The sequence below is a fragment of the Lagopus muta genome, chromosome 5 (genome assembly GCF_023343835.1).
Source record: "Lagopus muta isolate bLagMut1 chromosome 5, bLagMut1 primary, whole genome shotgun sequence".
NCBI classification, from domain to species: Eukaryota; Metazoa; Chordata; class Aves; order Galliformes; family Phasianidae; genus Lagopus; species Lagopus muta.
In genome coordinates this window covers 5,576,040-5,603,640 of record NC_064437.1, presented here as the reverse complement: position 1 = coordinate 5,603,640, position 27,601 = coordinate 5,576,040, and the positions used below count along the sequence as shown (strand labels likewise).

The following is a 27,601-nucleotide window of genomic DNA, read 5'->3' as shown; positions in this document are numbered from 1 at the left end:
AATAGATCACAAAGCAAAAATGTTATGTGATTTTGCCATGTGTGTGCTTGAGTGAACACTTTTAAGACTTGAAGGGATGATGATAAATAGCTTAAGAAAAACAAAAATTGGATGGTTAGATCAGGGTCAGATATGAAGCTCTGATTTTCTATGCAATTCAGAGCATTTTCTTCATTTCTATTTAAACTTCAAATCTCCAACTCTCTCATGGTTTAATCTCAAAGACTGTAACTTCTAAGAAGTTAGCTCTGTGTATTACTTACCTCCTCCTCTTCGGACAGTCTTTCATGTAGTGACCAATTTTTCCACACACACGACAACATCTGTCATTGGGCGCCAATTCCCCATCTGTCAGCACTTTTGAGTCAAAGAAGTATTCCTATCAAAATACACCAGACAGACACAATGTGTAAACCACTTATTTTAAAGGACTGAAAAATGAAATAAAATAGACTTGCCTTATCTTCAGTTCCCTAAATTTTATTGCCTCTTAGACAATACCTTTCCCTGGATAACTGCAGCTTTTTCAGAGAAGAAGGAGCTCCAAGGCTCCTTACAGCATAAAGGCAATTTTTTGCATGCGATACATTTTGGTATCTGTGCTTGTATGCTTTCTAAAGGAGTCTATGTTCTGTCCTAGATATTGTGATTAAATCCCCCTAGACTGAACAAAGTTCAGGTGGGAAATTGATGAAGCATTCTTATTATTTGTATCATAACAGTACTCAAATGCCCCAATAAAAACAGATCATATTTTATTAGATACAACATAAAACAGAACACAGTAACTGCACCAAAGAACCTATAAAACAAATTCACAAAAACTGCAGATAGAGAAAGCAAAAAATAAAATAAAATACCAGAGAGGTAAGGATGCAGGGAAATAACAACAGATCAGCCTTCCTGCCTATCTTAGACGCCAGCTCGCATTCTAACGGGTTTTTCAGGAAAAATCTGCTTGTTTGTTTGTTTTTAAATGTGTAAGATTTTAAAAATCACTTGGGAACACAAACCCTATTCACAGCCATTTGTGATAACAGTCCTAAATTCTGTTAGAAAGCACCTTAATAAGCAGATGTTAGTAATGGTTACTTCAGATGATTTACTTATACACAAAAATAGTTCTTTATTACACACAGATGACTGGAGCCTGTACCAGAGAGGAGTACATTCTTCATAGCATGTCATACGGACAGGCTCCCAACAGAGACTCAGAATACAAATTCTGAAGGTCAGCTGCTAACAAAAAGTTGATCACCCTCCTTAAGGGAGAGCTCTTCCCTTTCCCACCCACTAGAAAAAATAAGTAAAATCACACATCTGTAATGTCTTGCAACTCTGTTTTCTTTGCTACACAAATAGCTGCAAAAGCTCCTGAAGGTCTTCCTGGGCTTTAAAGCTGATTTTGCAGTCTTCAGCAATATTATGAAAAGCTTTTAAAAACCAAACTAAAATTTTGAAAACTTACAGCTTCCCTTCCAACAGCTGGGTAGAATGGGGTACCAAATAATTTCCTCCCATTGATAAATGCCTTCATTATGAAATTGGTCACTAATGAAGAAAGACAAAATTATTAGAAAACAACAGAAAATGCACACCACTTCAGAAAACAGTGAAGATTAATCATTAGTAGACTTAGCTTACTTTTCCTAGAGACTCCAGCACCAAGATTATGATTCAAGTCAAAAGGATCTGTGTAAAGACGGGGGAAAAAACAAAGCAAAGTTGGAAAAAACATGCAGCAACATGAATTCTAATACAGAGAATTCCATTTCAAATGAACTCATGGAGCACACAGCAGTAGAAAGCAAAGCGATGCTCACGACTGCAAAACAGAACTTTAATAAAGTAACAGAACTTTGCAGAGGTATACTACGAGTTAGGAGTCTAATCTCACTTTGTACGGTGTAGGGCTTGCAAACAACAGGTTTCTTAAACATGGTAGTTTGCTAACAGAAAGATCCTGTCCAACTGTGAGAACAGATCCTGAAGCAACAGCATTCATCCAACTCAAGTGTGTAAGTACCTTCAATAGCAATACATTTCGATGTCCACTGTTTCTCAAATGTAGTTAACAGCTTCTTCTGTCGGATGCTGATCACATATTCCTTGAAGTCAAATTCTTCAGTGTAAAATCGCAGCAACCCCAGCCAGAGTTCTCCAAGTGATTCAGTGTTCTTTCCAAGAGAAGGCAGACGCTTCTTCTACATGCAATTGAAGACATTAGGGCGACTCAGGGCCACCTTTCTTATTTATCTTTATATATATTTTATACATTTATATAAAGAAGCAGACACTCATGTAAGCAAAACAGGATTAAAGTGGGACGTTGTAACCACATGGATATGGAAGTTCTCCTTTGTGTATGACACTTATAAATAAATCATTTTCTCATAAAAATAAGCCCTAAGGTTTAGTGACTCTTTTGAAATTAGAATATTACCAGCTCTTCCATGTCATCAAAGAAAAAGGCATTCCACCCATCTACCATTCTCTGTGGAATCTGTTTTCCATCAAATATCTGCCAAAACAGAGAGCGACACAGTTACCACTGTAATTTGAAAGTCACCACAAACATATCTGCAGTTGTTAAGAACAGCACAAAAGTAGAAATCTTTCAATTTTATCTATTACTTTACACACAGGCAGAATTTCCCATTGGTAAAATGCTTGAAAGTCATTTTGCATTATTGCTGTGCTGCTTGCAAAGTACTTGGATATTTTATTTTCACTTGTTCCTCACAAATAAGAAAACAACTGAATTACGTCATTGAGATTCCAACATCCCTCTTGCCCACAGAATCTCTCAGGAGACTTAAGCAAAGTCAAAGGGGAAATTCCATTTTTATTTTAATGTACTCTCAGGGATAGCAATAAAATCACAACTCTCAATCACTACTAAAATATCACCAAGAAAGTCAGAGTCTCAGCTGCTACGTTAAAGTCAATTCTCCTCATGCATGCAGACAAGGGGTAACCTTCAAAACCTCTTTACAGTTATAGAGTATATCCAGGAAGAGGCAGACAGTTAACCAGCTATACTCCCCCAGCCCATGCAAAGGTACAGAATGTTATAGTTTTAATAAGGTTTCCTGGCATGTGTAAAACAGTATCTTTAAAGTTGTACCAAATCAATGGTTATTCTCCCACACCTTCTTATGAAATTGGAAAATAAATCCTCTCCTACAGATAAAAAACTGAGTCTTAAAAGACGTTTCTTACAATAATTGATAGAAAAGCTGAAGTTACATCCTATGAGCATCTGGCACAGCCTGAATTACAATTCCCTTCCTTCCATTCCACTTGCTTTTTCTTTTTTTTAAATCCTGCTCAGCATATAGGTATCGTAATACCAAAATCTCAAGTAAACACAACAGCAAAATTTAAGTCCAACAGATACCCAATTTTTTCATAATTTTCTTTTTCAGTTTTACCCACTAAAACAAAGTGGGAGTTAAGAACCTACTAATGAGGAAAGACTCTGTGCTTCATTCATCCTTCTGACTCCAAATGCACAGATTTCTCATACATGAATTTATGCAGCCTCTTTTTTTTTTTTTTAACATAAACATACCTCCTGAAGAACTGGAATAACTGGTGGATTTCTCTGTTGTAGAAAGTACAAAACCATAAGAATATAGGCATATGAAGACAGACTACCACGGGATGCATCACCAATGTCGCAGCGCTGAAAAAAATACATTTTAAACAAAATACTGAGTTTACATTCAATCATTCAAGATTGCTAACTATGCCAGTTAGCAAACATAAACCCACCACTAACAGAGAACGCAGTCATCTCTTAAATAAAAACAGGTTTACAAAGTATGAAAAATAAACATCTTCAAAATCAAGCACCATCTGGAAAACTCAAAATCCATTTTTGCCTAACATAAAACCAGAAAACTTGTTAATAAGCGTTTTTGTTTGTTTGTTTATAATGTGCCAAAGCTGAAAAATCCAGTTAGAACTTGAGTCAGACAGACACAATCAGAATGGAACACAGTCAGCTTAAGAAAGAGCGTTTCTTCATATTAATAGCATTCTGCTATCTCCTTTCTCGTTGGTGTTAAGCAAAAGGTAAACTCAGTGGCTGTATCAGAAAGCATCATGCTGTACAAATAAGTATTTTCTTTGCATATTACCTTTGCAAAAACTTTCATTGTATAACCCAGATATTGCACTCTAGGATCAATAGCTGCATACGTAGCCAGCATTCTTGTATTATGTTGGGCCTGAAAAAAATTAAACAAGTGTTTCAATGTAATTTATGGTCTGTTATAGTACAGCCTGCAGTTCAAGTACAGGAAATGCATAATACAACTGGAGGACTAAAAACCCACACAGCTATTCCCTAACATTCACACAACTTTTCTGTCACAAATCTGAAATATGAGACTGGGACAGATGAATTCAGGAGCATTCACAAAGATGTTCTGTATGCCATGCTGCTGCTGTGCCATCATGTTGTACAGCTACTTGGGTTGGGCTTAGGGTAAAGACATTATTGAAATGATGGAGAAAAGAAAAAAAAAAGTAACACAAACAAGTATTTTAATTTTGGTCTCAAAATTCGTCCTTCGTATGATTACTTGAATGAGTTACAACAAATAAATAAGCTTTTTTTGAACTCAGTCAAACAGATACTTACCAGTGTATTGTATAAACTGATATCTCCTTCTAAACCACTTCGTCTGTGTTCAAATTTGACTATAGGCACTTTGGCTGTTGTTATAGGCAAGATGTTTCTCAGACCTGGAGAGGCAACACTTTAGTACATAAAACATTTCTATTAACTACATATATGTTAGAAGTAAATATAAAACAAACAATACTTTTAAACACTTACCTGGATGCTTCTTAAGAACTTTTGCCAAACCTTCTATTATTTCTTTACAGTTCAATTTCTAGGAAAAACAAATGCCACAGCTTAAGATGTTTAAACATGGGTTCTATCTCAATAAGCATATTTACCATCAATCACACGTCTCACAAGTACAAAGTACATCTCATACATACATCTGATATGTACAGAAAGAAACAATCTATAAACTAGCACGTGAATTTACGTAAAATGGTGACTCACACAAAAATGTGTGCTTTCACAATGCACTAAGTGTTACAGGGTGTCAGAACTAAAATAAATTATATCTTGCTTTAATTGTGAAGAGTACAAGTCTATGTGCTACAAGCAAAATCCCACCTGCTCCGTATACAGAATCCCCAACTGCATGAAACACGTCAAGAAGTCTTGAATTTCAAATAGTAAATTTTACCAACTTCTTACCTCTGCATTTTCATGGCCTTCCAATGTCATGCAGATATCTAGATCACTGTCCCGAAATCCAAACCCATTCTTCGAAGAGCCAAACAAGCAAAGTCTAGCTTTATCTAATCACAAATGTAGAACAGAAATAAAATAAAAGTCTGTTACAGTTTAACAACAAATCTTTACTATGGAATATCTCTTAACTGAAATGCACAGGTGTACATAAAAATGAGCTTTAGAGGGAACCTACAACATCATTTCTAACATTTCATCGTTGATGAAGGACGAAGCATAATTTTCAATAACTATAGGAACTGAATCAGAAAGAAAAACAGTGCTCTAGCACTGCTTTATAACATCCAAAAAGTCACTTCTCATCTCTGTACCTTCAATGCCATTTCTGGAATAAGATACTTCTTCCTACTTTATAAAAGGGATGTTAAGATGCAAGCTGAGTAAGATTTCCAAAACACTCAAACACTGGTGACTAGGCAACAAAAGTACTTGGATTGCAATCCAGATAATCCTAAACCCAACTGGCCTGGGCCCATTCTTTTTGTTTCGTTTTTTTTCTTGTCTTGACTGTGAAAGGACTGTATCTGCATTATCTCTCTTGATGCTTTTCTGACAATAACAGGACTTTCCCATGGAATACCATAGGGCAGTTGTTAAGTTTAGAAGCCTATAAGATAGGTTTACATGCAGAGAAGAGATGCCACTGCTTTAACAAGGAAAATGAGCATTAATGATACAGATTAATTTATCATGTTCTGGAGAACTTCAGTGAAGAAGTATTATCAAGAATCACTACCTACTGCTATATACATACCATTATACTCTTTACGAATAAATCTTTCCAAACTTGCCAGAATTTGTTCTCTGTTTTGTTGCTCAGATAAAGGAGGAGATAATTCATCTAAGTAAAAACAAGTTAAAACACAATCAGATATACATTCTGCTACCTCAAAAATCCTTTTTCAACTAATTACAAGCATCAGATCAGATCTATTTTACTTCTTCTTAACTTTTATTGGAAAAAAAAAAAAAAACAACAACAAACATTTCCTTTCTTTGATTATCACCTAAAATGTTTTTATTTCTTTTTATGTTGTCATTAGACTTGCTAGGATTTTATTTCAGATGTCTAATTCTTCTGGAATTACTCACATGTAGGCACCCAGTGTCGAAAGTGACAGAAATTAACAAACACAAAAACGAGTTTTGCCAGAGCCTAATTTCTGAGGACACCAGCAACTTCTTACCAACCCAATAAAATTCTTGTACAGTATTAATTCCTCAAAATGAGAACCTGATAACATAACCATCACTTATGAGAATAAAAATACTAGCCAGTTGGTAGCCTAAGGTACCTAGAAGAACAAGCTCTTGCTGAATCTACTGGAATCAGTCATTTAACCCTTCTTTTCCTTCCCTCCCCCCCCCCCCCCCCCCTCCAGATTACAGATCACAGTTTACAGTGGAGTGCAAATGCTTTTCCAACTTACCAAAACATCTCTTACACACTATATCAAGTATTTCCCGAAATCGATCTGTCATTGGTGGTAGTGGTTTAAGATCAATTTTCTTAAAATCCTCAGGGCAGTCATTTTTGGAATGTCCATCCCGTTTGCAGATGCTGCATACTATAGTTGGAGGCTTTAAAAAAAAAATTATTATTATTATTATTATACTTTTAAGATTATTCAATAGAACCAACAATTTAATTTCACTTACACAGGCAAGAATTTTTAATATCCCGACAGTTACACAGTCTGTACATGAACATAAGCACCCAGGAATTCTACAGTAAGGTAAGAGAAGTGAAAGATCAGAAAGCTTTGCATAAGAGAGGGACACCACGCTGTCTAGTCCAAACAGCACATGTTTTCAGAATTTTTCAGTCCTGAGTAAGAGGTACCGTAAAAATACCAGAGCTATCATTCATAACAGAGCCTGGAACAATAAGTGGACAATCTTATTGCCCACCCATTCTTAATTTTAGTTATTTGAAAGTAACAGCCCACTCATACGTGACCAGCACTGCTTAAATACACCACATACCTTTCCTGAAGTCAAAATAAACTTATCAAACACATAATGCATTTCTTCTGTAGAGAGTCTGCCTTCATCTTTGAGATCGTGAGCTTCCACCATTGCTTTGCAGTTGTGCGAGGTAGCTGGTGTGCCAGTGCACTTGTTCTGAGAAGACTCCGTTACCAAACTCTGTCTACTTTCAGCATCAGAGAATTCATTACTAGAATTTGTGTCATAGGACTGATGTTCACTGCAGTTACAATGGTGGCTCAGCTCACCTTCAGTCTGACAAACTTCTGAAATATCCAGATCATCTCTCTCTTTAAGTGATTTTTGCTTTAATTCACAGCATTCATTAGAAATAAGGGATAATGCTTCTTCTTTGTCTTCATCATAACTAGAGTCCAATGTCGAAAGTAGCAAAGAGTCTCTGTTCTTCAAAGTGTATTTTCTGGCTACAGATTCTTCCATTTCATTACATTCAAGTTCATTCTCTGGTATGGTACATGCACTTCCTATATTTTGTTTATCTACAGTTTTATCCCCTTGTGGAAGGCAACAGTTGGTTATGGACTCTTCAGATCTTGTGGATTTCTTGTTATTAATTTTCCCTTTCTCTTTCTTTCTGGTATCTGGCTTGGATTTAATCCCATCTTTACTTTGTGGACATGCAAAATATTTATACGCTGTCCTAAATCGCTCCAGGATGTACTCAAAGACCATCTGGCTGTTTAGACTTCGTGCAACATTCCTCTTCAGTGCAAAGGGATCTAGGAAGAAAAATTGCAATTTCTTTATTAATATTTAATTGCTCAAACAGCTATTCCAAACTACAGTAGTTGAAATACCTAAGTTATGATACAACAGTTAAAAATGAGAGATTTTTATAATAAAATCCAGAAGATTTGGAGACAATGTAGGGCCCAGAACTCTTGGATTTCCTCCATATAAATCAACACGTGGCCAAGAAAGGCGAGCAATCATGAGCGATCCTAAATAGTGTTATTTTATAAAAACAACAATCAACAACAACAACACTAGTATTATACACCATTATATTATAGTCAATTTCTAATCTAGAAAAGAAAACAAACCTACATTTAATTTTGCACCTTTGTAGTCCTGCCTGCACTTTTTTCTTCATTAAAGAAGGATTTCAATTCCAGTGAATTAATTTCTCTGAAAGAATTGTCCTAACATTAAGGTTATAAGCACTACATGAACCAGTCTTACCAGGTTTCATTCTTAGCCCTTACTAGCAATTTCTAAAACAAATACTTTTCTCCAAATAAATGAGCACTTGCACAGCTGTTGTAAGTTAGTCTCTAAAGATTCTATCAAACTGAGATTCTGTTAGTCACTTCGTAATTTCAGTTACACGTTTAACATCAGAAACAAAGCAAAACAAAATGACAACAACAAACAATGAACAACAAAACCAGCAGGCATCAACACCAGAATGCAGTATCTTTTTGAAAAGAGCTTGCTGTTTCTTTCTCAAGAATTTGTTCTCTCATCCTGCAGGTTTTAGTTTCTCAGATGATAACTGTATACTGGCCTAGTTTTAAAGCTTTCTCATTGAACCTGATTGAAGTAAAGAAGAAATTAAAGTCACAGGAGTGATTTTGAGACCCACAACTCAACATCTGCTACTTTTTTTCCTCTTTGTACCTCACTGACTGGTCCACTGATGTTCCTTTACTAACTGATTCCTTGCCACCGTGACATAATTCTCCTTATTGCCTCTATCACCTGATGTGTGTTTCAAAAAACCAAATTTATCAACATATCTCCAAAATTTACTTATTCTTTTATAAAAATAGGACTTAAAGTGGTTTCTTAGCACTCCTCACCACACAGTCCTCTAATTCTTAAGCCCAATCCAGAATGCTAGGCAGTACTCTGTTACTTTCCCTGTAAAGTATCAATCACACATTTCTGAGCTGAGGAACAGAAATAAAGATGCCTTCCAGCTATAAAAGAAGCAATTGACAAAATAATTTCCCTTCTTTGCATTTCTCTCCCCAACATACATAACTCAGGTTATATATCACTCAATTCTCCCCATAAAAGCACTTCCCTTAGACACATTATTGAGGCAATGAAGCACAGTCTATGACATGTTATTCAGTTTCACAGTATGGAAATACTGTCAACAGGGAAAGGGGTGGAGAGGTTACTTTAGTGGGTTTAAGTATAGAATGGCTTGGGTTGGAAAAGACCCCAAGGATCATCAAGCATCAACTGCTCCAGTTCACCAAGATAAGAGCTAACCTCTCTACTCAGCCCGCATTATGTCAGAGGAAATAAGCTGATAGCTGCTAACACTCAACATATGGCTTTGGAAAGGCAGACAGATGTGCTGAGAATTCATAAATATCAGTATTATCAAAAAGGAATAAAAATGATGGCTTACAAAAATAATGGTTTACAGAAATAAGTGAAAGAAATGAAGATAACAACAGAATGGTAAGAAATGGTGAGATCTGCACTTTGTTTTTCAAGGACGAGAAAACATAGTGCTATACAGGAAACTGGTCTTCAAACAGTTTAAACAGCAGACAAAATACACCACAAAAGCAATTTACTTTCCCATTCAATTACTATTCCTTCTAATATTATTTAGTCTGTTGTCTAGACATGTTGTGACAGATTTGTATTGGGTAAACAAAAGATGATCACGCACAGACCACAGAATGAGAAAAAGGTATCACCCTACCTTCAATGGCTATTCGCCTTTTAGGCCAGTTCTTGTTCTCTCTGGTTAAGAGTTCTTGTACCCGTATGCTGATGACATACTCCTCCAAAGCAAATTCCAGTGTGTAAAATTTCAACAGTTCTAACCACAGTTGCCCCAGTGAAACTTGGTGAGGGGTTTTGAATGCTAAGAGAGACTGAAATAGATAAGAGTGCTCAGATGCTGTAAGAATCCCAAATTCCAGTTTTTTCTTGGTTGCATCTAACATTAATGTTTAAAGATCCACAACAGGGCTAAGGTACAGAATGTGAATTGCAGTGAAATAAAACCGCTGACTTACATTGCCGTGCTTCTCCTTCGCATTACTTTGGTTGTCCACTTCTGAGCTTGTTACCTTCTTACCACCACCTTTTTGCTGTTCAACTTTACTTTTACCTTCTGCTCCAACTGAGTTTTTTGCTGATCCATTTGTTGATGGTTTGTATTCCCACCGTACAAACTCATCTTCTTCTACACCTTTCAGCTGGTGGTCATCTGGCTTCTTTGAATCGAAGCCTTCAATCTAATAACAATTAGAGTAGCTCTGAACAAAGACTGCATATAATACATACAAAGACTTCACCGAAAGTAACAAGGACAATTGTCACATTTATCCCTCTCAAGAATAACTGATGACAGATAACTAAATTAAAGAAGAAAGGATTTCTCCTTTCTCTAAAATACAGCATGGTACAATTGCAGAGGCTACAGCAGCTGTCAGCTGCACAAGGTTAGATACCCACGTGCTCTATTTACAGATTTATAAGGCAAACAAATTCTGTGCATATTACGACCTTTTAGAATAATGAAATAACCTTATAATAATTTAATAGTAGGGGTACTGTATTATCAAAACACTTACCCAATTGCCCAAGAAGGATGGTAAAATAGGTGGTTTTCTTTGCTGAAGAAAAAATATCACCATTAAGGCAAAGGAGTATGAGGGAATTCCACCTTCAGCCTGACAGTCAATGTGGCAGAGCTATAACAGAACACATCATTAATTTTCTGATGCAACAACAGCATTTTAATTTAAAATGTATCATAAAGGGATATATATTTAAGAAGTAATGTGACAAAATTGAACGCAAAACCGTTTATCTCAAAAACTGCAGTAAACAATGTAATGCATTTTGCTTTATAAATGCAGACAGGAAATGGCAAAGTAATATAAGCAATTCTCAGTCATCTACTGCTCATTTGTAAGTCAGATTATTATATAACACGCTTATTTTCTTGTAGCATTAGGCACATTTATAAGCACACATCAGTCATGTCCCGTACAGGGAAAACGCAAGTTATAATCATTCACACAGTGTCTCACTTATACTATTTTATTTTCTCTTATTCTTTTCACTATCTTCACACTCGGTGACTGTGGGACATATTTATGTTCTACATATGTCAGGTATTTGTTTTGTACAACATCTCATGTATGGAGATTCCATTCATCTGGTTGTAATCTGATACTGATCTCTCTCATGAGAAATCATGAGATGTAACATGTCAGACTTCAAACAGCTCTCTGTAGTTTCTATTCCTATTTCTCTCTGTGTTGCAAAACAGGTATTTTCATAAGAGCACTGCTAAATTATATGAAAACAACATCAAAACCTAACTTTCTGATGAGGCCAAGGCATCCTAAATATGGACTGACAGCAATTTCAGTGTTCAATTACATGACAGTTAAATGCTGGCTGTGAACATTTTAACGTGATCGCCATTGACACCTACCAGAAGAACAGCAGGATATGGCAACCAATTCTGTTAAGAGCAAATGCAAATTTCTCCAATGCTATCTCAATAGCAGGGAGTTTGTAAGACCTGTTTGCTCAGTTGAGCTGGTTTTCAAGGAACAATTAACTTAAGAAACTAGTATAATAGCTTGCCAACAAAGCTTCAAAAACATATATAGTTTCCAAACCAAAATCTTCAGTTTCATTCTAGGTGAAATAGTAGCATCAAGTTTTTTCCTCATGGTATAACACATATTACACTGTACACAGTACTTAAGAAGAGGAAACAAACATATTTCAATATCCTCAGTATCTATGCACTTACTTTAGCCCAGTAGCGGAAAGCCAAAACCAAAGGAATGAGGACAGGCTCCAGTTTACCAAGTGCAGCCAGCAGATCAGTTGTAAGGCAAGCCACGTCATTTCTGGCACTAACTTTACATGTCAAACCACTGTAATTACAAATGTGAGACAGGGAAAAAAAAAATTATCTTTTCCTCAAGTACACAAACAATGATTGGAGGTGTGAGACAGTGAAATCATTTCCACAATCTTAAAAACATGCATCCTCCCTATGAAAGAAACTTTTTAACAAAAGCAACAGAATATGATGCAGTTTTCTTTACTATTAATTCATCACTTGAAACTGTAACTTACTGAAAGTCACTACAGCTAAATATAAAAGCTGTCATTACAGCACAGCTAAAAATGCAAAAGAATTTGCTCTAAGTTCTCCCTTTTCTTGATTGTGCAGCCTTACATAACTCACAAGCACCATGTATATCTTTCACACACTAAATAAATAAAAACAGGTCCGTTTCATATAAGAGTTGGTAAGCCCACAAAACAGCTTGTCTGAACATTTTTTGTTTTTGCTTCTCAAAATAGTTACTTCTATTCTCTTAGTACTTAACAAGGCATGAGAAAAACATATGCCCTTCCTTTCTATATTTGCTTCTTCAGAGTTTCAGTTACATACTTCTAGTCAGTCAAAACCACATGGACATCACACAGCAAAGACATTTCATTTTGGAGGTCGCTACTTATTAGGAATTTACTGAAACTGCCAGTTGATGTTTCCTTACTGGCAATGTGAATCTTACAAAATGTTCTTAAACTCCTGGATTAAACTATTGGCAGAAATTTTACGTATTGACTGAGAACCACTCTGTATTTCCTTTACATAACTGCAATCAAAACTGCTGTTTTCAGAGTCCTACAGCTGATAAGCTGTGTGCATCTCCTCTAGTCCAAGCACAAGAACAAAACTAAGATTTCTTTCTGTATTTCATTTTCAGTATGAGAATTTCCCCTTTGACATGAATGTTAGCTAATCATTGTCAAGAACACGTGCCAGAAGCTGCTACAAACAAGCATAATAGAAATGAGCATCTCCTGAAAAATCTTTTTCAATAACACGTACCTTTTAACATCTTTGCAAAAGACAACAGGAACTTTGGCATGGAAATCTGATTCCACATCGGAGTAGACAGCTATGCAAGGAGAAAAGATGTCACATGTCAAAATCTTTCACAATTTTCCCAGCTGTGTCCTCTATACCAGGCATTTACAGGAAAACACTAAGTGCTGCATTTCTAATCACTAAGTTGCATATTCTGGTTACTTTCGGTTCTCACAACAATTATAACACAGTCAGTGGGAAAAAAAAGAAGAAAAGTTCTCACTGGGAAACAGCTGGCCTTTCTTTTAGAACATTTTTCATCTTTATAAGATTTGAATGACACAAGGTAGAATTTTGAACAAAGTGGGCTGGTTTGCAGACTGCTTGTGGAGCTGGTTGATCAAAAACCGTCCGAAGGATCAAAAATACAATGCTACTTCTGTCACCTGGTTCAACACGTGCATTGTATGGGGTTAGATGAGTTCCTGAGAGAACAAGGAGGCTGCAAGTTTCAGCAGTTTTGCAATAGTTCCCACTGACGTTCATATGGAAGTGGAAAGTGTTTGCTAAGTTTACTGCTTGGAACTTTTCCCACTAAGTGAAACAGCCTGAGCTATCAGGTCAAAAGAAATACCACTAATTCTGACAATCTGAAAAGGCTGGCCCACCTGAGCGGCCATTCTACCTCTGTACAATCACTGGTACTCCAAAAGCAACTCAGATAACTTGGTGGAAAATTATTATTTAAGTTTACTGAAGATTTCCATATAAAAACGAGTGAACAGTGATTTGATTTTTAATTAAATAGAAAAGAGAAGCAACTGAGACTCACCACTGTTCTTCAGGATTTCAAGCACCTGTATCAGAACATCTGGTTGACTCATCTAAAATGACAAAATTCAAGTAGTTTACATTGTTAGGATGAAATGATTTTACTTCACACCTCATTTCAAATTACTTAAGGTGATGTTTTATACACTGTATATTCAGCAATTCCAATGTCAAAAGATGCCAACAGAAATGCACGACAAAAACTTTCTTTCCAAAGGGTTTTTAAAGATTAACTTTTTAAAATGTTTCCTCCCCAGAAATCAGCTGTAATTACTCAAGTGGCTGCAAATTATGAAAAAAACCCTAAAAATTAGCACCATGTGAAATGATATGATACATTCCAAGTGCACTTGATAGAAAAAGACCTCATTTTTCCACTTAGCTGCAGTATCACTTAAAAATATAACATGTAAACATGCACCCAAAACAGGTATCTTGAATTCCACAGCATAGGCCAAGAAAGAGCAAGATCAGCAGCTGTGTCTCTAGCAAGGACATGTTGCTAAAATCATGTGCTAAACACAAACCAACAATTTCAACATTTAAAGGCAAGTTATACCACTCTACAGGAATTTTGTACCATAGTATATTGTAACTTGGAATATGAGATCTACTTGTAATCAACTAAAACGTGAAAGGAAAGTTGTCATTATTTAAAGTAAACTTTTTTAAAACAAAAACAAAACCAGAAAGGGCTGGGAGATGAAGACCTGTGAGATTCTGCTGTCAGAATTCTGAGCACATAAAAGCCCGCTCACCTGGAGCCAGCTATTTTCATAGTGCCTCAGTGCTCCTTCAATAAACTTAAAAAAGGTAGCATAAGATTGTGCAAAAACCAGAATTAAAGTTATCTACTAAATAATAAAATTTTATCCATTTGTTTCATAGCACATGTGAAACCAGATAAAAGATCATATACTTCACACAAACACTCTAAGATAAATCAAGACAGCGTCTACTCACCTTAGGTGGGAATTTTATATCAATGTTAATATCACTGGTTTTAAAAGCAAATCGAGTTAAGCAGGAGCCATACATCCTCAGTGAACAGTCTGGAAGAGAGAGAAACATAATTATTTATAATTATCGCTAAGAAGAAAATATTCTTTAATGGTGCCTTCCTTTACTTTAGATACTCTAGCTCCCAAGTAGTGCTCCCAGATTAATAAATATTGAACCACTTTTTCACATCTGTGACATTTAGTCATTTCTACAACACATCATCACAGCAAAACTAGTAATTCAAACTGTACCATCACTAAGAATCCAAACTACTTTGGAATATTTGCAATGCAGCCAGCAAGTTTAGTTTTCTTTGTTTTTAATAAAACCATTGAGCAATAATAAGCGTTGCCATCCCATTGCAGGATTTTAATTAACAGTTTCTGCTGTTAATAACTTCACCTTACAGGAAAAGTTACCCAACAATGCAGTATTTAATTGTCACACACATTTCTGTCAATTTTTTTTTAACACGTATGACAATTTCAATAGGTGACATCTGCAAGTTCCTTTGCACAACTCATTGATAACCATGCATATAAAACAAGTTCAATATAACTAAAGCCACATAGTACCCTTTTAATAGGGCTTTTGCAGTTAACACAGTTCCTTACCTGCAAGGACGTACAACACATCTAGTCTAAGTTAATTAGAAAGTAACCATTTAGTAATGATATCACGTGAAAAGTCATTCTGCTCCAAGAGCAGTAATTGCTATCACACCATGAAGCAATTTCTGTAAGCCAAACCTTTCCTGCAACATATATTAAGGCTCTGAGGTATGTATGTTAGCTGCAAATTGAGACTACCCTCAACTCTTTCCCAATTACTGATCATCTGGGGCAGTAAGGAGGGATTTTCGTTACAGAGTCGCAGAATGGCTGAGATTGGAAGGAATCTCTGGAGACTCTTTAGTTCAGCCCCGTTCACATGGGGTCACCTGGCACAGAACACCCAGGACTGTGTCCAGTTGGGTCCTGAATATCTCCAAGAGCTGAGACTTTACAACCTGTGCCAGTGTTTAAACAGTCTCGCTGTGAAGAGGATTTTTACTGCATTTTGTGTGTTCTCTTTGCATTCTGATCAAATACTTTCAAACAGAACTATCACAAAATATTTTTTTATGAGAAAATCAATCTTATTCACGCACAGTTTCAAACCATGCCAGGACATCCAATGTTTACTACACTATGCTTAAATTTCCTCCTAATTTACAACTTTTGAAAACAGACTCACTAAAACATAACAGGCTTTGAAATGGAGAATAACACATTGCCACTTACTGCTGCAGACAAACAGCCCCACATCAGCTCATCGCTCTAACCATTTCAGCAGCTGAATGACACCAGTACAGTAATTTCAATGAATATTGACAAGAACACTGACCACTTCCTTCACTTTCTCCTTTGTCAAAATACTATCCGTGGAAAACTCAACAGTGTGTCAGATTGCACTGGGAGCCACACGTGGCAATATCACTAAGTAAACATATTAGCACAGCTGCACGCTGCAAGCCTAACTTCCATACAGCATCTTACATTTAAGCACATATTAAATGCAGCCCCTAAAAATAAGACTGATCATCCTATAGCATACAAAGGAACAAAAGGAATATCCTTCTCAATACAGTGTTTTTGTAGAGCAAAGGGGAAAAAAAAAAAAAGAAAAAAAAAAGGTATTTCTAAAGCAGCCAGGAGATCAACCTAGTTTTAACATAGATGAAATAAGGCATTTGAAAACTTTTTTCTACTAATGACTTTAATATTTTGTTAGATTTGAATGTTTCACATGTTTTAGTAAATTAACATGCTGCACATCTGAGAAAGAAAAAAACCAACTGGGATTATCAAGAGAAGGCCCAGGGAAGACCCTCTAGCTCTCTGTCACTAGAAAGGAGGTGTTGGTCAGCCTCTTCTCCTGAGTAACTAGCAATAGAATAAGAGGGAATGGCTTCCAGTCACGCCAGGGGAAGTTCAGGTTGGATATTAGAAAACATTTCTTTGAAAGAGTGGTCAGGTGCTGGAATGGGCAGGGAAGTGGTTGAGCCTCCATCCCTGGAGGTGATCAAGAAGTGTTTAGGTGTTGTACTGAGGGACATGGGGTAGTGGGGAAATATCAGTGGTAGGTGGACGGTTGGACAGATGATCTTAGAGGCCTTTTCCAAACTTGGTGATTCTGATTTTAGGAACTTACCCAGACCATTTCTAGGAACTTTATAAATCCACTGACTTCAATGATCCACCAAAGCAACACATGTGACCAAGCACGTGTATACCTGCCCAGACTGTTTCACATTTTTATCAACATAAAGCACTCATAAAGGTAAGGTATGATATTTATACATCGTTAAGTGAATGCAATATTTTTACTTACTTAAGGTAACTCCTTCATTTAATACCCGCTAGCTACAAATACACATAGGAAGAAATACTTGCTAAACAGTAACACTTCTTTATCTAAATAACTTGTTTTAACAAATATTTGCTGATTAATATCCATAGATATTTCAGATCACAATCAAGTACTGAAAATGTCTCATCTGGCTACAGAAACCACTGGGGCCTAACACTCTTTTTCCTAATCTACGCTTTAAAGAAAGTTGAGTCGTGCGACTTTTATTTGCCCCTAAAGACATCAAAAACATTTGAAGGACTGGTAGGATTTTTTTTTCTTCTACTTCAAGTACCTTCTCATATTCTCCTTTCTACCCCAACCCCTGTGACACTTATGCAAGCATAGCTAAGCACACTTGAAAAATAAATCACTCTACTGCAAAATGCACAGACACTCAGTACTGTTAGGTAAGGTACAGGTGGAAGGGTCAGTAGGACTGAAGGAGCCTGAAGGAGATCTCAGTGGCTGCAGCTTTAATCATAACTAGGTAGGAAATATTTGGTGCACTGGTTACTTCCAGTCTTTATTAGAAATTACCACTTTAAAGAGGACCAAGAGCTTCAATACACACATACAAAAAGAAGCAAAGGAAAGGACGATCACATTTCTCTCTTTTTGTAGATTTGTTAGCTGCTTTTAAATCAATTGCCAGTATTAAAATGCCTGTATACATTAATACTGCATAATACAAAGATACTTTAACCTCAAATGTATTAATTCTCCATTAACAAAAAGAACAATTTTCAAGTAGAGAAAATGGAGGATGCTATGGATACCTGGTAAGGGCTGTTGAATAATTTTCTCCATCTCGTTTACAATTTCTTGACGAATTCTGAAGTCATCATCAGATATGCCTTGTTCATTTGCTGCCTCAATGAGTGTAAAACTCAGGGCAGCCAACTGTGCAGAAGAAGGGGGTGGGAGGGCACGCAGCTCATTTTCCTCTTGTTTTTCCTGAATAATTGTTGGATGATAAAAGTAAAAACTTGTATTTTAAGAGATAAGGACATCTTGTAGTATTGCATGATACGTATCAATGTATGCATCTCACAGTATTGCATTATATGTTAAAAATGTACTGTTTGCTAATTAAGCTCTATTTACAAGTGTCCTGATCAAACATTTCCAAAGGTGGTAACTCTGTCCTACAGAAATGATAGTAGATGCTGTGTTTAAAAGAGAACATGTTATTTCACAGCTGGCAACTGGGGAAGAAATCTGGTGCGTTATATTCTTGAACCACATTTTCTGACAGCTCTGAAACAGAAATCATCCAAAGAAATCAAAAAGCTCTATCTGTTCCTACATAATAGAAGCATCTGAGTGGAAAAAGCTACTTTTTCACACAAGAATCACACAGATTTTTCAGAGCAGGCTGTACTGGAATGAAGGACATCAGTAGCAGAAGAGATATTCCTGGCTCCCAGGAAGTTTTAAAAAGTACAGTCTCCTCTTGCTGCTGCCTGAACAACTAGCACAAGAAAGAACTTTTAATGCATCACATTCTAATCAGCTTATCCAACAGCAATAACTATGTCAGAAGCAACAAATCATTTGGGGCTAAATGAAACAATAACTAGTTTCACGCATTCATCTACTAAATGAAATGTCACTGACAACAGAAATAAATAATAACCTGAAAATAGTTACACTATTTTCTACACTAAGCACATCAGTATGGTATGAAAATAACGTTTCATTAGTACTAGCCTTCATCTATCAACTGCTCTTTTCTCACTTGAGTAAACACAACACATTTTGAAGGGCTGCTTTTTGTGTGTATTATTTTTTTTAAGGGTTTTTTTTTTTTGAGTGAGGACCCACAGCTGCTGCAAAGTTCATTCCCAGTCATACATCAGTAATCAGAGCTGCCAACAGGTACTCTAGGAAGTAACATTTGGACAGTTACACACACTGTCATGTGGTGTCCTACATAAAACTTTCTGAAGACAAATATTAAAAACTGAAACCACGCCCTGTCTTCTATCATTTCCATTCAGTGGTAAAGAAACCACATTTCTGAATTCTTGTCTCCATGCCCACATGCAAAGCATGGCACAGGACTGTTTCCATATTAAAGGTGAGGCTGGTTTGTTGCCATTTTATTCAATATTTATTATAACAGGGAAAAAAAAAAGGCATTTGAAAACGTGGTTGACTTACCATTATATTTTTCTTATGACGTTTTTCTTTAATATGCTTGTGAGCTCCCTGGATATTTTCAATGTGAACTAAGCAGAGCTTGCATAGATACTGACAGTTGGTATATTCTGGGGAGCGCTGGGGAAAAATGGCCACAGATTAAAAGAAAATGTTGCTGCCAACAGTGTCTGAAAAACTCAACTGCCTCAATAACAAATTCTATTTAACAATTAGTGAGCATTTGCAATATAAGGGTGCTTTGTAAACATTATGTAATCTTCAAAAAACATGGTGCAAGTGGATTTTTACCCATATGACTAGGGAGGTAAAGAAAGGAAGTGAGATGAGTTGAATATAACACTTCTCATTACATTTTTTTAAGCAAGATTAAGACCAAAGAGTTTCTGCCTCTTAAAGCTGAACTAAAGGCCAGTAAGCCATTCCCTTGTCAGCTCAAGCTTTTAATAACCACAGATTTATTAAATCTCTGCATTTATCTCCCCTTCTCTGAAGAGAAGATGGGAAGTCTTCAACACATTAACTATTGTATATGTAATGACAAACAGTGGTGTTGTTTGGCTGCCATATTCACAGCACACTGTGCAAGTACTGCATTTTTTTGCTCTATTTAGAAGGGTGTAGCTGGCCGACAAGGAGGACAATAGCCAGTTACTGCCTTCCTGATGATTAAATTCTGAATAAGGTGGGACTGTCTAACAAGGAATAAGATTCTACTTTGATGAATCATTTGAGGTGCTCAGCATTTTGGGTGGACAGGCGAGAGTCTGCAAGAAGCAGCTGAGCTGCCAAGCCTCTGGAAATCACAGGAGGAAAAAAGTCAGAAAGGATCCTCTCTGCAAAGATAGGGTGCTGTTCTCAAGTATTCCACTTTAACCTATCTCATCTGGCTGTTGCTCTTCTTGCTCTAATTGAACATTGCTATCGATGTAGGAGGCACTTTGACACATTCATTTCAAATGGGAGAGCTGTTCCTCAAGTCCCTCTTGAAAGGGCCCCAAAAATATGACTGCAGACTTACTGGAAAACTTCTAACAGCTATTAGTTGTAATTGAAAGAGCAAAAGAACTACTGAAAAATTTCATCCTAATGTCACCAGCTGTCCTACCAACGACATAACAATGAATGAGCAGAGAACACCATTTTAAGATATTACAGCCTCTTCAGATCTCACTTCTCATACTGAAGACCTAAGTTACTGATTCATTTGGGTAAGTTTTTTTATTTACTGAGTTTAATCCTCTGCTTTTCAGAAAAGAAGAACAACTGAGGAAGAAAGGTCTGATAGTCTCCAACTGTAGATTAAACCTGAACGTAAAACGCAATGGTAATTACACCTTTCTTACTAATTCTCTTCCTCCTCTTTTTATTTGACATTGTTAGCTAATAAAATGAAATTAAACACCTTTTGGAACACAATTTACAGCTACACTTGGCTAGTTCAGAAGACTCACATATTCGATCCCAGATGACTGAAAGAGATCAGAAGTAATACTCTAACAGTCTTCTAAAATCAGCTGGCTATGAGCACTAACAACAATCAGGTACTCCTTTACTACACTGATCTGCAGTATTATGCCAATAGTTCCCAGAAAGGTTGAATCACATAATGCCTTTTATTTTGCCCCTACTGAAAAGCCTATTTCCATCATGTAGATATGCTTAACACCAAAGAAAAGGGAAATAGTTTTCTAAATGAACAAATAGCTTCAGACTATTATCAGAGTAAATTAGAAACCTCAGGAGAAGCCAAGCCTACTGAAATTTGTGTTTGGCAAACACATCCCAAAGGCAGATGTATTTTAAAGAACTCAAACAATGGAAAAATTCCAGGTCATTAGGAAAGAAAAACTCAAGAATATCTTTAAAAGGCTGGAGAGGATGAGTCAAAATTAGTGCCCAGTAAAATCCTCTAATAAATAAGTTATTAATAACCAGTCAGGAAAGAAATAGGCCATGGGTGACAAAGTGATTTGCTATAAACCAAACTACACTAAACCAATTTTAGGGTTGTTTTTTTAAAAGAAAATCATAAAGCTTGAGGAAGCAGCAGATGTTGCATGCTGAATTTTACAAAGTTTTTGTCATTTGTCATAGAATCTTAAGAAGGCAGTGAATGCTACCTAAGTAAAGAATAGAAAGGTGAGAGTAAAGCTGCTGAGAAAATCGTCCTCAGAGCACACATTCCTACACTGGCTCATCACTGGTCTAAAAGCATGTGCCAAGTAGGTTCCAAGAGGGGTCCTTCTGGGGTGAGAATCATTCACATTTTTGTTAGAGATTTACAAAGTGCAAAAGAGTGTGTGCTGACTACAGATGAGAAAGATATGCTGGAAGTGATTATGCAATTTGTGTTGAGATGACAGTTCACTGATCACAGGAAATCAGAGACATGGAACACGAAACTTGCAACTAAATTTTATCAAAGCACCACATCATTCCTCTTTAGATACTGTCAACTAAAAGAAATACAGGGCTGAGGACACCCAGTTGGACATTTCTTAAGAAAAGGATACGTGGATCATAGCTGACCAAGCTACAAGCCGATATCTTATTGCTGATAAAAAACAAACAAGCAAATAACAACAGCCAACAATAAAAGCCACCCACAGGAAAAAAACAACCAACAGACATCCTAAACACAAATGCTTTACTTCAGATAGATTAAGCCAGCTTTCTTCTTTACACGTAAGGCATCAGCGAAAAGGCAGCATTCACTTTAGGATACCACAGTTAAATGGGCCAGGTGGTGGAAGCCCAGAGAAAAGCAACAAGAATGCACCATTAACTGAAAAAAACCCTTCTGACTAAAGAACAAAGAGTGGATCTGGAAAGGACAAGTCTGCAGGGAGAAACGGTAATGATCTTCAAATGTGTGGAGAGTTGCTGATGAAGGTTATAAACCATTACGTTTATTTTCCTAGGCCAACATATGAGTAAAATGCTCCAGAGACACTTACATTAGGTATTAACTTCTGAGATACCTATAATGATTGCAAAACATATTTCATTGGAGATTACTACAGCAGCTTAAATAAACATTTTTAAGAAGTCATCTTTAATACAGGTGACTTAGTCTGGTAGAAGGCTAACATACTGAAGATGCACTGAGGTTCCTTTCTGACCCAATACCTTGAATTTTCAGGTATAGGACTTTCTAGAAAACCTTAAGTAAGTAATGGAAATGTAAACCTTTACATGTGCAGAATTTAAAAAAAAACAACTGCTCTATGAATGCTGCGTGTGCCACAAAAGGAAGACAATGTTTTCAATTCCTATCTTGTCACAATTAATGGCAGTATCTTTTAACCTATTTTTATCTATTAATGGTTAGTATCTTAAATGACTGAAGTGATACACTATAAAGAAGGAACAGAGGCAACAGTCTGGAATAGAGATATTACTCAACCCAAAATATGGTGATGACACCAAAAGAAGATATTCATCTTCTTTTTTATCTGATAAATACTCAACCTACTTTTTCAAGTCGGGAGATATAATCTCTTTCCAGCCGCTCTTCAGCTTGTTTCAATCCCAGCTGCTGTTCAGCCGTCAGATTAGACTCATCAATAACAACTGTGCTTTCCAAATAATCAGCTTCCAAGGTATGTTCTTCAGTTGGTTCAGAATTCTTTATTTTACCTACAGAAAGAAACAGTTATTTTCTTCAGAATAAACAAGTAAGAGTACAGAGGTCACTGTAGATGAGAGCGTCTCACTAAGAGGCGAGGCACAAAGCGAGTTATATTGCAGGCTAAACACCAGAACAAGTAAGGTTCATATTGCTAACTCCATTAAGGCCTTCAAGGCAAAAAAGAACAGAGTACATGAGGTCCTGATGCTCTGCTTAACAGAAATAAAAGTACTAGGCTTAATTATTATTCTTAAATAACATATTTTGCTATGGAAACAATCTAAAACAACTTTAAATACATTAACCCAAACAACCTCAAAAAGCCAGCTGCCAGACATTTCAACCACCCATGTTAGATGACAGCTGGGAGTTGTAGTTGGGCAGACTATGACACATTGCCATGATACCAGGGCTAGCAACCACAGAGCTCTGGAATGCTGCTACTCAAACACACAGCTCACTTCCAGTCCAGTTCCTCCAGATGCCTATGAACTGTTCATAGTTCATTAACCTCTACAAACACCTACATCTTAAATTAGTAGTTTTTACATCACCTTCCTCTTCTTCCCTGAGACAAGCCTGGAAACAAAATCTGAGCAAATTTTCAAGTCCTGTTTGGCCAGTGACAGATGGTCCCCTCAGTACTGATGGTGGTGTACAAAGAGCTAGCCAGTCAGGGGATGCTACCATTTCAACTTTTTTTCCTGTTAAATTTTATAAAGATACCAAAAAATATTTATTTTTCATAGCTCCCCTTTTATTTTCACATTTCTGCTGCAGTGGTAGGAAATATTTCAAATGGAAGCTCTGCACTCTGACATTACAGCCTTCAAGCAACATTTTATTAGAGAATACTGTGTTCTGAAAAAGCATGACAAAGTCTGTGATAAGGAACAATCCTGAAATGAAATAAATCCTGACCCATGTTTAATTCTGAAACTGAAAAAGACACAAAAATTAAACACTCCTAAAGGTAACTTCTGATGGATGGAAAGTATTCCACAGCTCCCTAAACTGAAAAGCCATCTGCCAATTTTAAACATTTTTAGTAGGAAACAGAGCATAATACACACACAAAAAGGTAAATACTCCCCTCATATCTATAAAAAATGCTTTCTAACAGATTTCTTTTCTCCTGATCCTTCTGAAAAGCAGTAACACCTGGCATTTTCATAAATGGCAATGATATTATGAAGGGTTCTCCTCCAGCCAAGACACTATATTCACAAAATGGCCTGAAACCCACGCACTTCAAGCCTCTTGCAAAGATGTTTAGATTTAAGGCATAAAAAAAAAGTCATTATCATAGTCTCTTATTCTCTAAGTAATATGCTTATATTAACATATTGCCTGTAAATGCAAGCAGCAACTTATTACATGTGAAAAAAACACACAACAAAAACATTTCAAAGCCCATGGTTAACCATTCCATCAGAAAAAAAAAAGTGTGTAATGTTGAGTAATACTCACTGAAGTCATCAGGCTTATGTTCCAGTTTTCTTTGATCTGAAGCAGTCCTACCAGGATCACCAGTCTGATCCACATTAGTCTTCGATGCATGAACTCCAAGTGGATTTTCCAAAACCAGTTTCCCTTTGTGAGTAGCTGTTAAGGTTTCCATACTGACCCCATTTCCTGAAACATGGGAGCCTAGAAAGTTTTCTCCCATTTGTTGACCTTTTGTCTGTTTCAGGTTTTCTGCTGCTGCTGATAAATTAGAATTTTTTTTTACTTTTCCATGATTTCGCTCCTGAACATTTGACCCAGTGTCTTTAGTCCCAGGAATACAACTATTTACTTTGCACGATTTATTTTCTCCTTGTTTTTCAGAAAAAACATCATTTTGTTTACTTTTTTTGCTGCTATTCCCACTTGGAGAACTTCTCCCAATATCTTTCACAGATTTCTCATTTCTGTTATGCTTATAATTTTGATTATTTGTGACTTTAACTGCTTTGCCTTCCTCACTGACGAGACGGACAGACTTCCTTGGGTCATGATTTCCATTCTTTGAGCTCCTGGCCTCTTCCATTATAGTGAAGACCTGCTTCTCCTATCTTGGGTCCTCCTGAAGTGCAATTCTCCAATAATTTGAAGTTGATTTTAAATCCCCTGTGCAAGGATCGTGGCTGATTGTCTGCTGAAAAAAATAACGACAGACATTTGTAAACTGAGGGGAAAACATCAGTGCTCTGCAGAGGCAATACATTAAAATGAAGCTCTACAAAGAAAAGTCAAACTACTAATGATTAACGAAAGCACGTTTCCCACTCCCCAGAGGCATAAGTGAATTTTCATAACATATTCTATACGACAAATAAAAATCATGAAAACGTCGTTAATCTTAACTTCTGTTTTAAAGAGGAAGGGATGTAAAGTGACAAAAAAATGGCAGAACGTGGTGAAAAAAAAACAACTCAGTAATAAATCTGCCAACAGCTTGCTTTTTTCTGTCCTCCCTATTTTTGGCTTTATGGGAAAAAAAATCTACAAGCCAGGATGTCTGTAATTACACTGAAAAAGAAAACTGAAGAAATCTAAAAATTATCAGCAATAAAACATATTGATTGAGTTAGCTCTGGAAAAAAAAAATCAGGGCTATAAATCAAAGCATTAAAAACAAATCTCACCTATCATCTACATCCATAGACACATAAGCACAACATTTCACACATACAATTCTCATACAGCAATTACCATCAATTAATTAAGATTTTCATCAGTGAAAAACAGAAATAGTAAATGTTTTATTTAGCTGGAGACTGCCCTTACTTATCTAAACCTCTGTCCTTTAAGTAGTATATCATCTGAACTTCATTGAGACTTCTTAGAGACTACACTGCCAATGGGAAGCTAAGCATGAAGAATGGAACCTGTTATTAAGGAATTAATCTTTGCAATGTAGACAATGAAAAAGAAGAATCTGTGACAAGAACCAGGATTTTTTCTTTTAAAACAACCTTGAGTTGACAGTAAGAAATTAGGAGAATAAAGTGTTAGACACAGAAGAAAATCCACTGTGTATAGCCATAGCAAGATTTGGAATTCTGGAACTCTTTCCAGTCCACCTACATACTTGGTGGTTAGAAGCATCATATATGGAAATTTCTGGGTTTTAGAGAACCCATTAAAATAAGTACCTCATCTTTAGCAAAGAATAGCATTGAAAAGAAAAATTAGTAACAGTAATAAAAATCAATAATGAATTACAACTATTAGGGCAGCATAAAGCACTTCTGTACTGCAAAAAAGAAACAACAGAGGGATCATATTAAAATGCCTCATAAAAAAATACGTCTTTTTGAATATCATCAGCATAAAGGATAGTATATTTTCAGCTTACATAACTACCTACTATCTGTCACTTTGAGGAGACACAGACTCCAGGATACACTTCAGGATACAAACCACATACTAAAAATGGATAGCTTAAACCTTTGTTAACACCACTGAAATATATATTACCTTCAAAAAATATAAAAAACAAAAGCAAAACCAAGAGCTTTTATAAAGTTAATGTCAGAGTCCTTAAAAAAATAACAAACTCAGAAAAAAAAAATGATGCTACTAAACATATTGAAATAGCTATGCATCTTACCTCGAAAAGTCATGTATTCCTATCAAACACCATTACATCTGGCTCACACTTCTAGATCAGAAGTCAAAGACCAAAGTCCCAGAAGAACAGGCAGCATTTGCCTTTGGCTTGCAGTCCATCTTTCCCGCAGCAATTCTTACCAGCCCCACTGCAGGAATGACCACTCACATGGATCAGGGCTGCTTCAGCCTGACTGCAGTGAGAAAGGCCTGGGCTGCAAAACTTGGCTCTGCTGTGCGACACTCTGCCCAAAGAGCTGCCCGTAGGACTACTGGTATTACAGCTCCATACAGCACCCCGTTATCTCTAAACAACACTGTGTTCTCATGCAGAGGTATGTATATATTTTTTAAAGGAAACAAAATGGAGGGAAAGACTCCAAATTCTAAACTCTTCTTTATGCTTTATTTGTTTGCCCTGGGTGGGGTCACACACAAGCAAGATAAGCCCTCACTTCCACTTTCATTTCTCCCACACTTGGGACAACCACACCATGCCACTGATGGAAGCTGGACTGACACGGCAGGGCACGCTCCTGTGTTCACTGTGAAGCAATGGAAGTCAGCACCAGCCCTGACAGAGCACAAACGCCTTCCTCCAGTTCCTGCCACTTGGCCTGCTCCCACCCTTGAGCACTTCTGCAGAGACAAAAACTGGATAGCCAAAGCAGCTGGCAGGAGGCAGGAGCAGCAGGAGGGCTGCCAGCAAATAGCCAGAAGCGTGGTGGAACAACCTCCCTTGGCACCAAGGCCAGCCTGAGGTTACTGTGAGAATGTGGCATTGGAGCAAAAGGAAGGCTTCGTT

General features: G+C 36.7%; 1 protein-coding gene across 7 annotated transcripts in view; it reads right to left on the bottom strand.

Annotated features, from left to right (window-relative positions):
* TUT4 (terminal uridylyl transferase 4) overlaps nt 1-27,601 on the bottom strand; it is a 44,234-nt gene that overhangs the window by 10,524 nt on the left and 6,109 nt on the right. For 5 of the 7 annotated variants that reach the window (XR_007377426.1, XM_048946904.1, XM_048946901.1 and 2 more), the window contains exons 2-25: nt 24,670-25,339; nt 23,044-23,207; nt 19,569-19,685; nt 18,182-18,359; nt 14,973-15,061; nt 14,011-14,062; nt 13,200-13,269; nt 12,102-12,228; nt 10,903-11,022; nt 10,342-10,563; nt 10,023-10,197; nt 7,331-8,073; nt 6,775-6,925; nt 6,099-6,185; nt 5,288-5,391; nt 4,850-4,907; nt 4,652-4,755; nt 4,146-4,235; nt 3,575-3,688; nt 2,444-2,521; nt 2,027-2,204; nt 1,645-1,692; nt 1,469-1,551; nt 264-379 (exon numbers count right to left, since the gene is read on the bottom strand). Coding sequence is in view for 6 of the 7 variants with exons in the window: in XM_048946904.1 (XP_048802861.1) it covers nt 264-379; nt 1,469-1,551; nt 1,645-1,692; nt 2,027-2,204; nt 2,444-2,521; nt 3,575-3,688; nt 4,146-4,235; nt 4,652-4,755; nt 4,850-4,907; nt 5,288-5,391; nt 6,099-6,185; nt 6,775-6,925; nt 7,331-8,073; nt 10,023-10,197; nt 10,342-10,563; nt 10,903-11,022; nt 12,102-12,228; nt 13,200-13,269; nt 14,011-14,062; nt 14,973-15,061; nt 18,182-18,359; nt 19,569-19,685; nt 23,044-23,207; nt 24,670-25,231 (3,830 nt within the window). In the remaining variant the exon portion in view is untranslated. The remainder of the gene's footprint in view (nt 1-263; nt 380-1,468; nt 1,552-1,644; nt 1,693-2,026; nt 2,205-2,443; nt 2,522-3,574; nt 3,689-4,145; nt 4,236-4,651; nt 4,756-4,849; nt 4,908-5,287; nt 5,392-6,098; nt 6,186-6,774; nt 6,926-7,330; nt 8,074-10,022; nt 10,198-10,341; nt 10,564-10,902; nt 11,023-12,101; nt 12,229-13,199; nt 13,270-14,010; nt 14,063-14,972; nt 15,062-18,181; nt 18,360-19,568; nt 19,686-23,043; nt 23,208-24,669; nt 25,340-27,601) is intronic. The other 2 variants (XM_048946905.1, XM_048946906.1) reach the window with 1 other exon arrangement.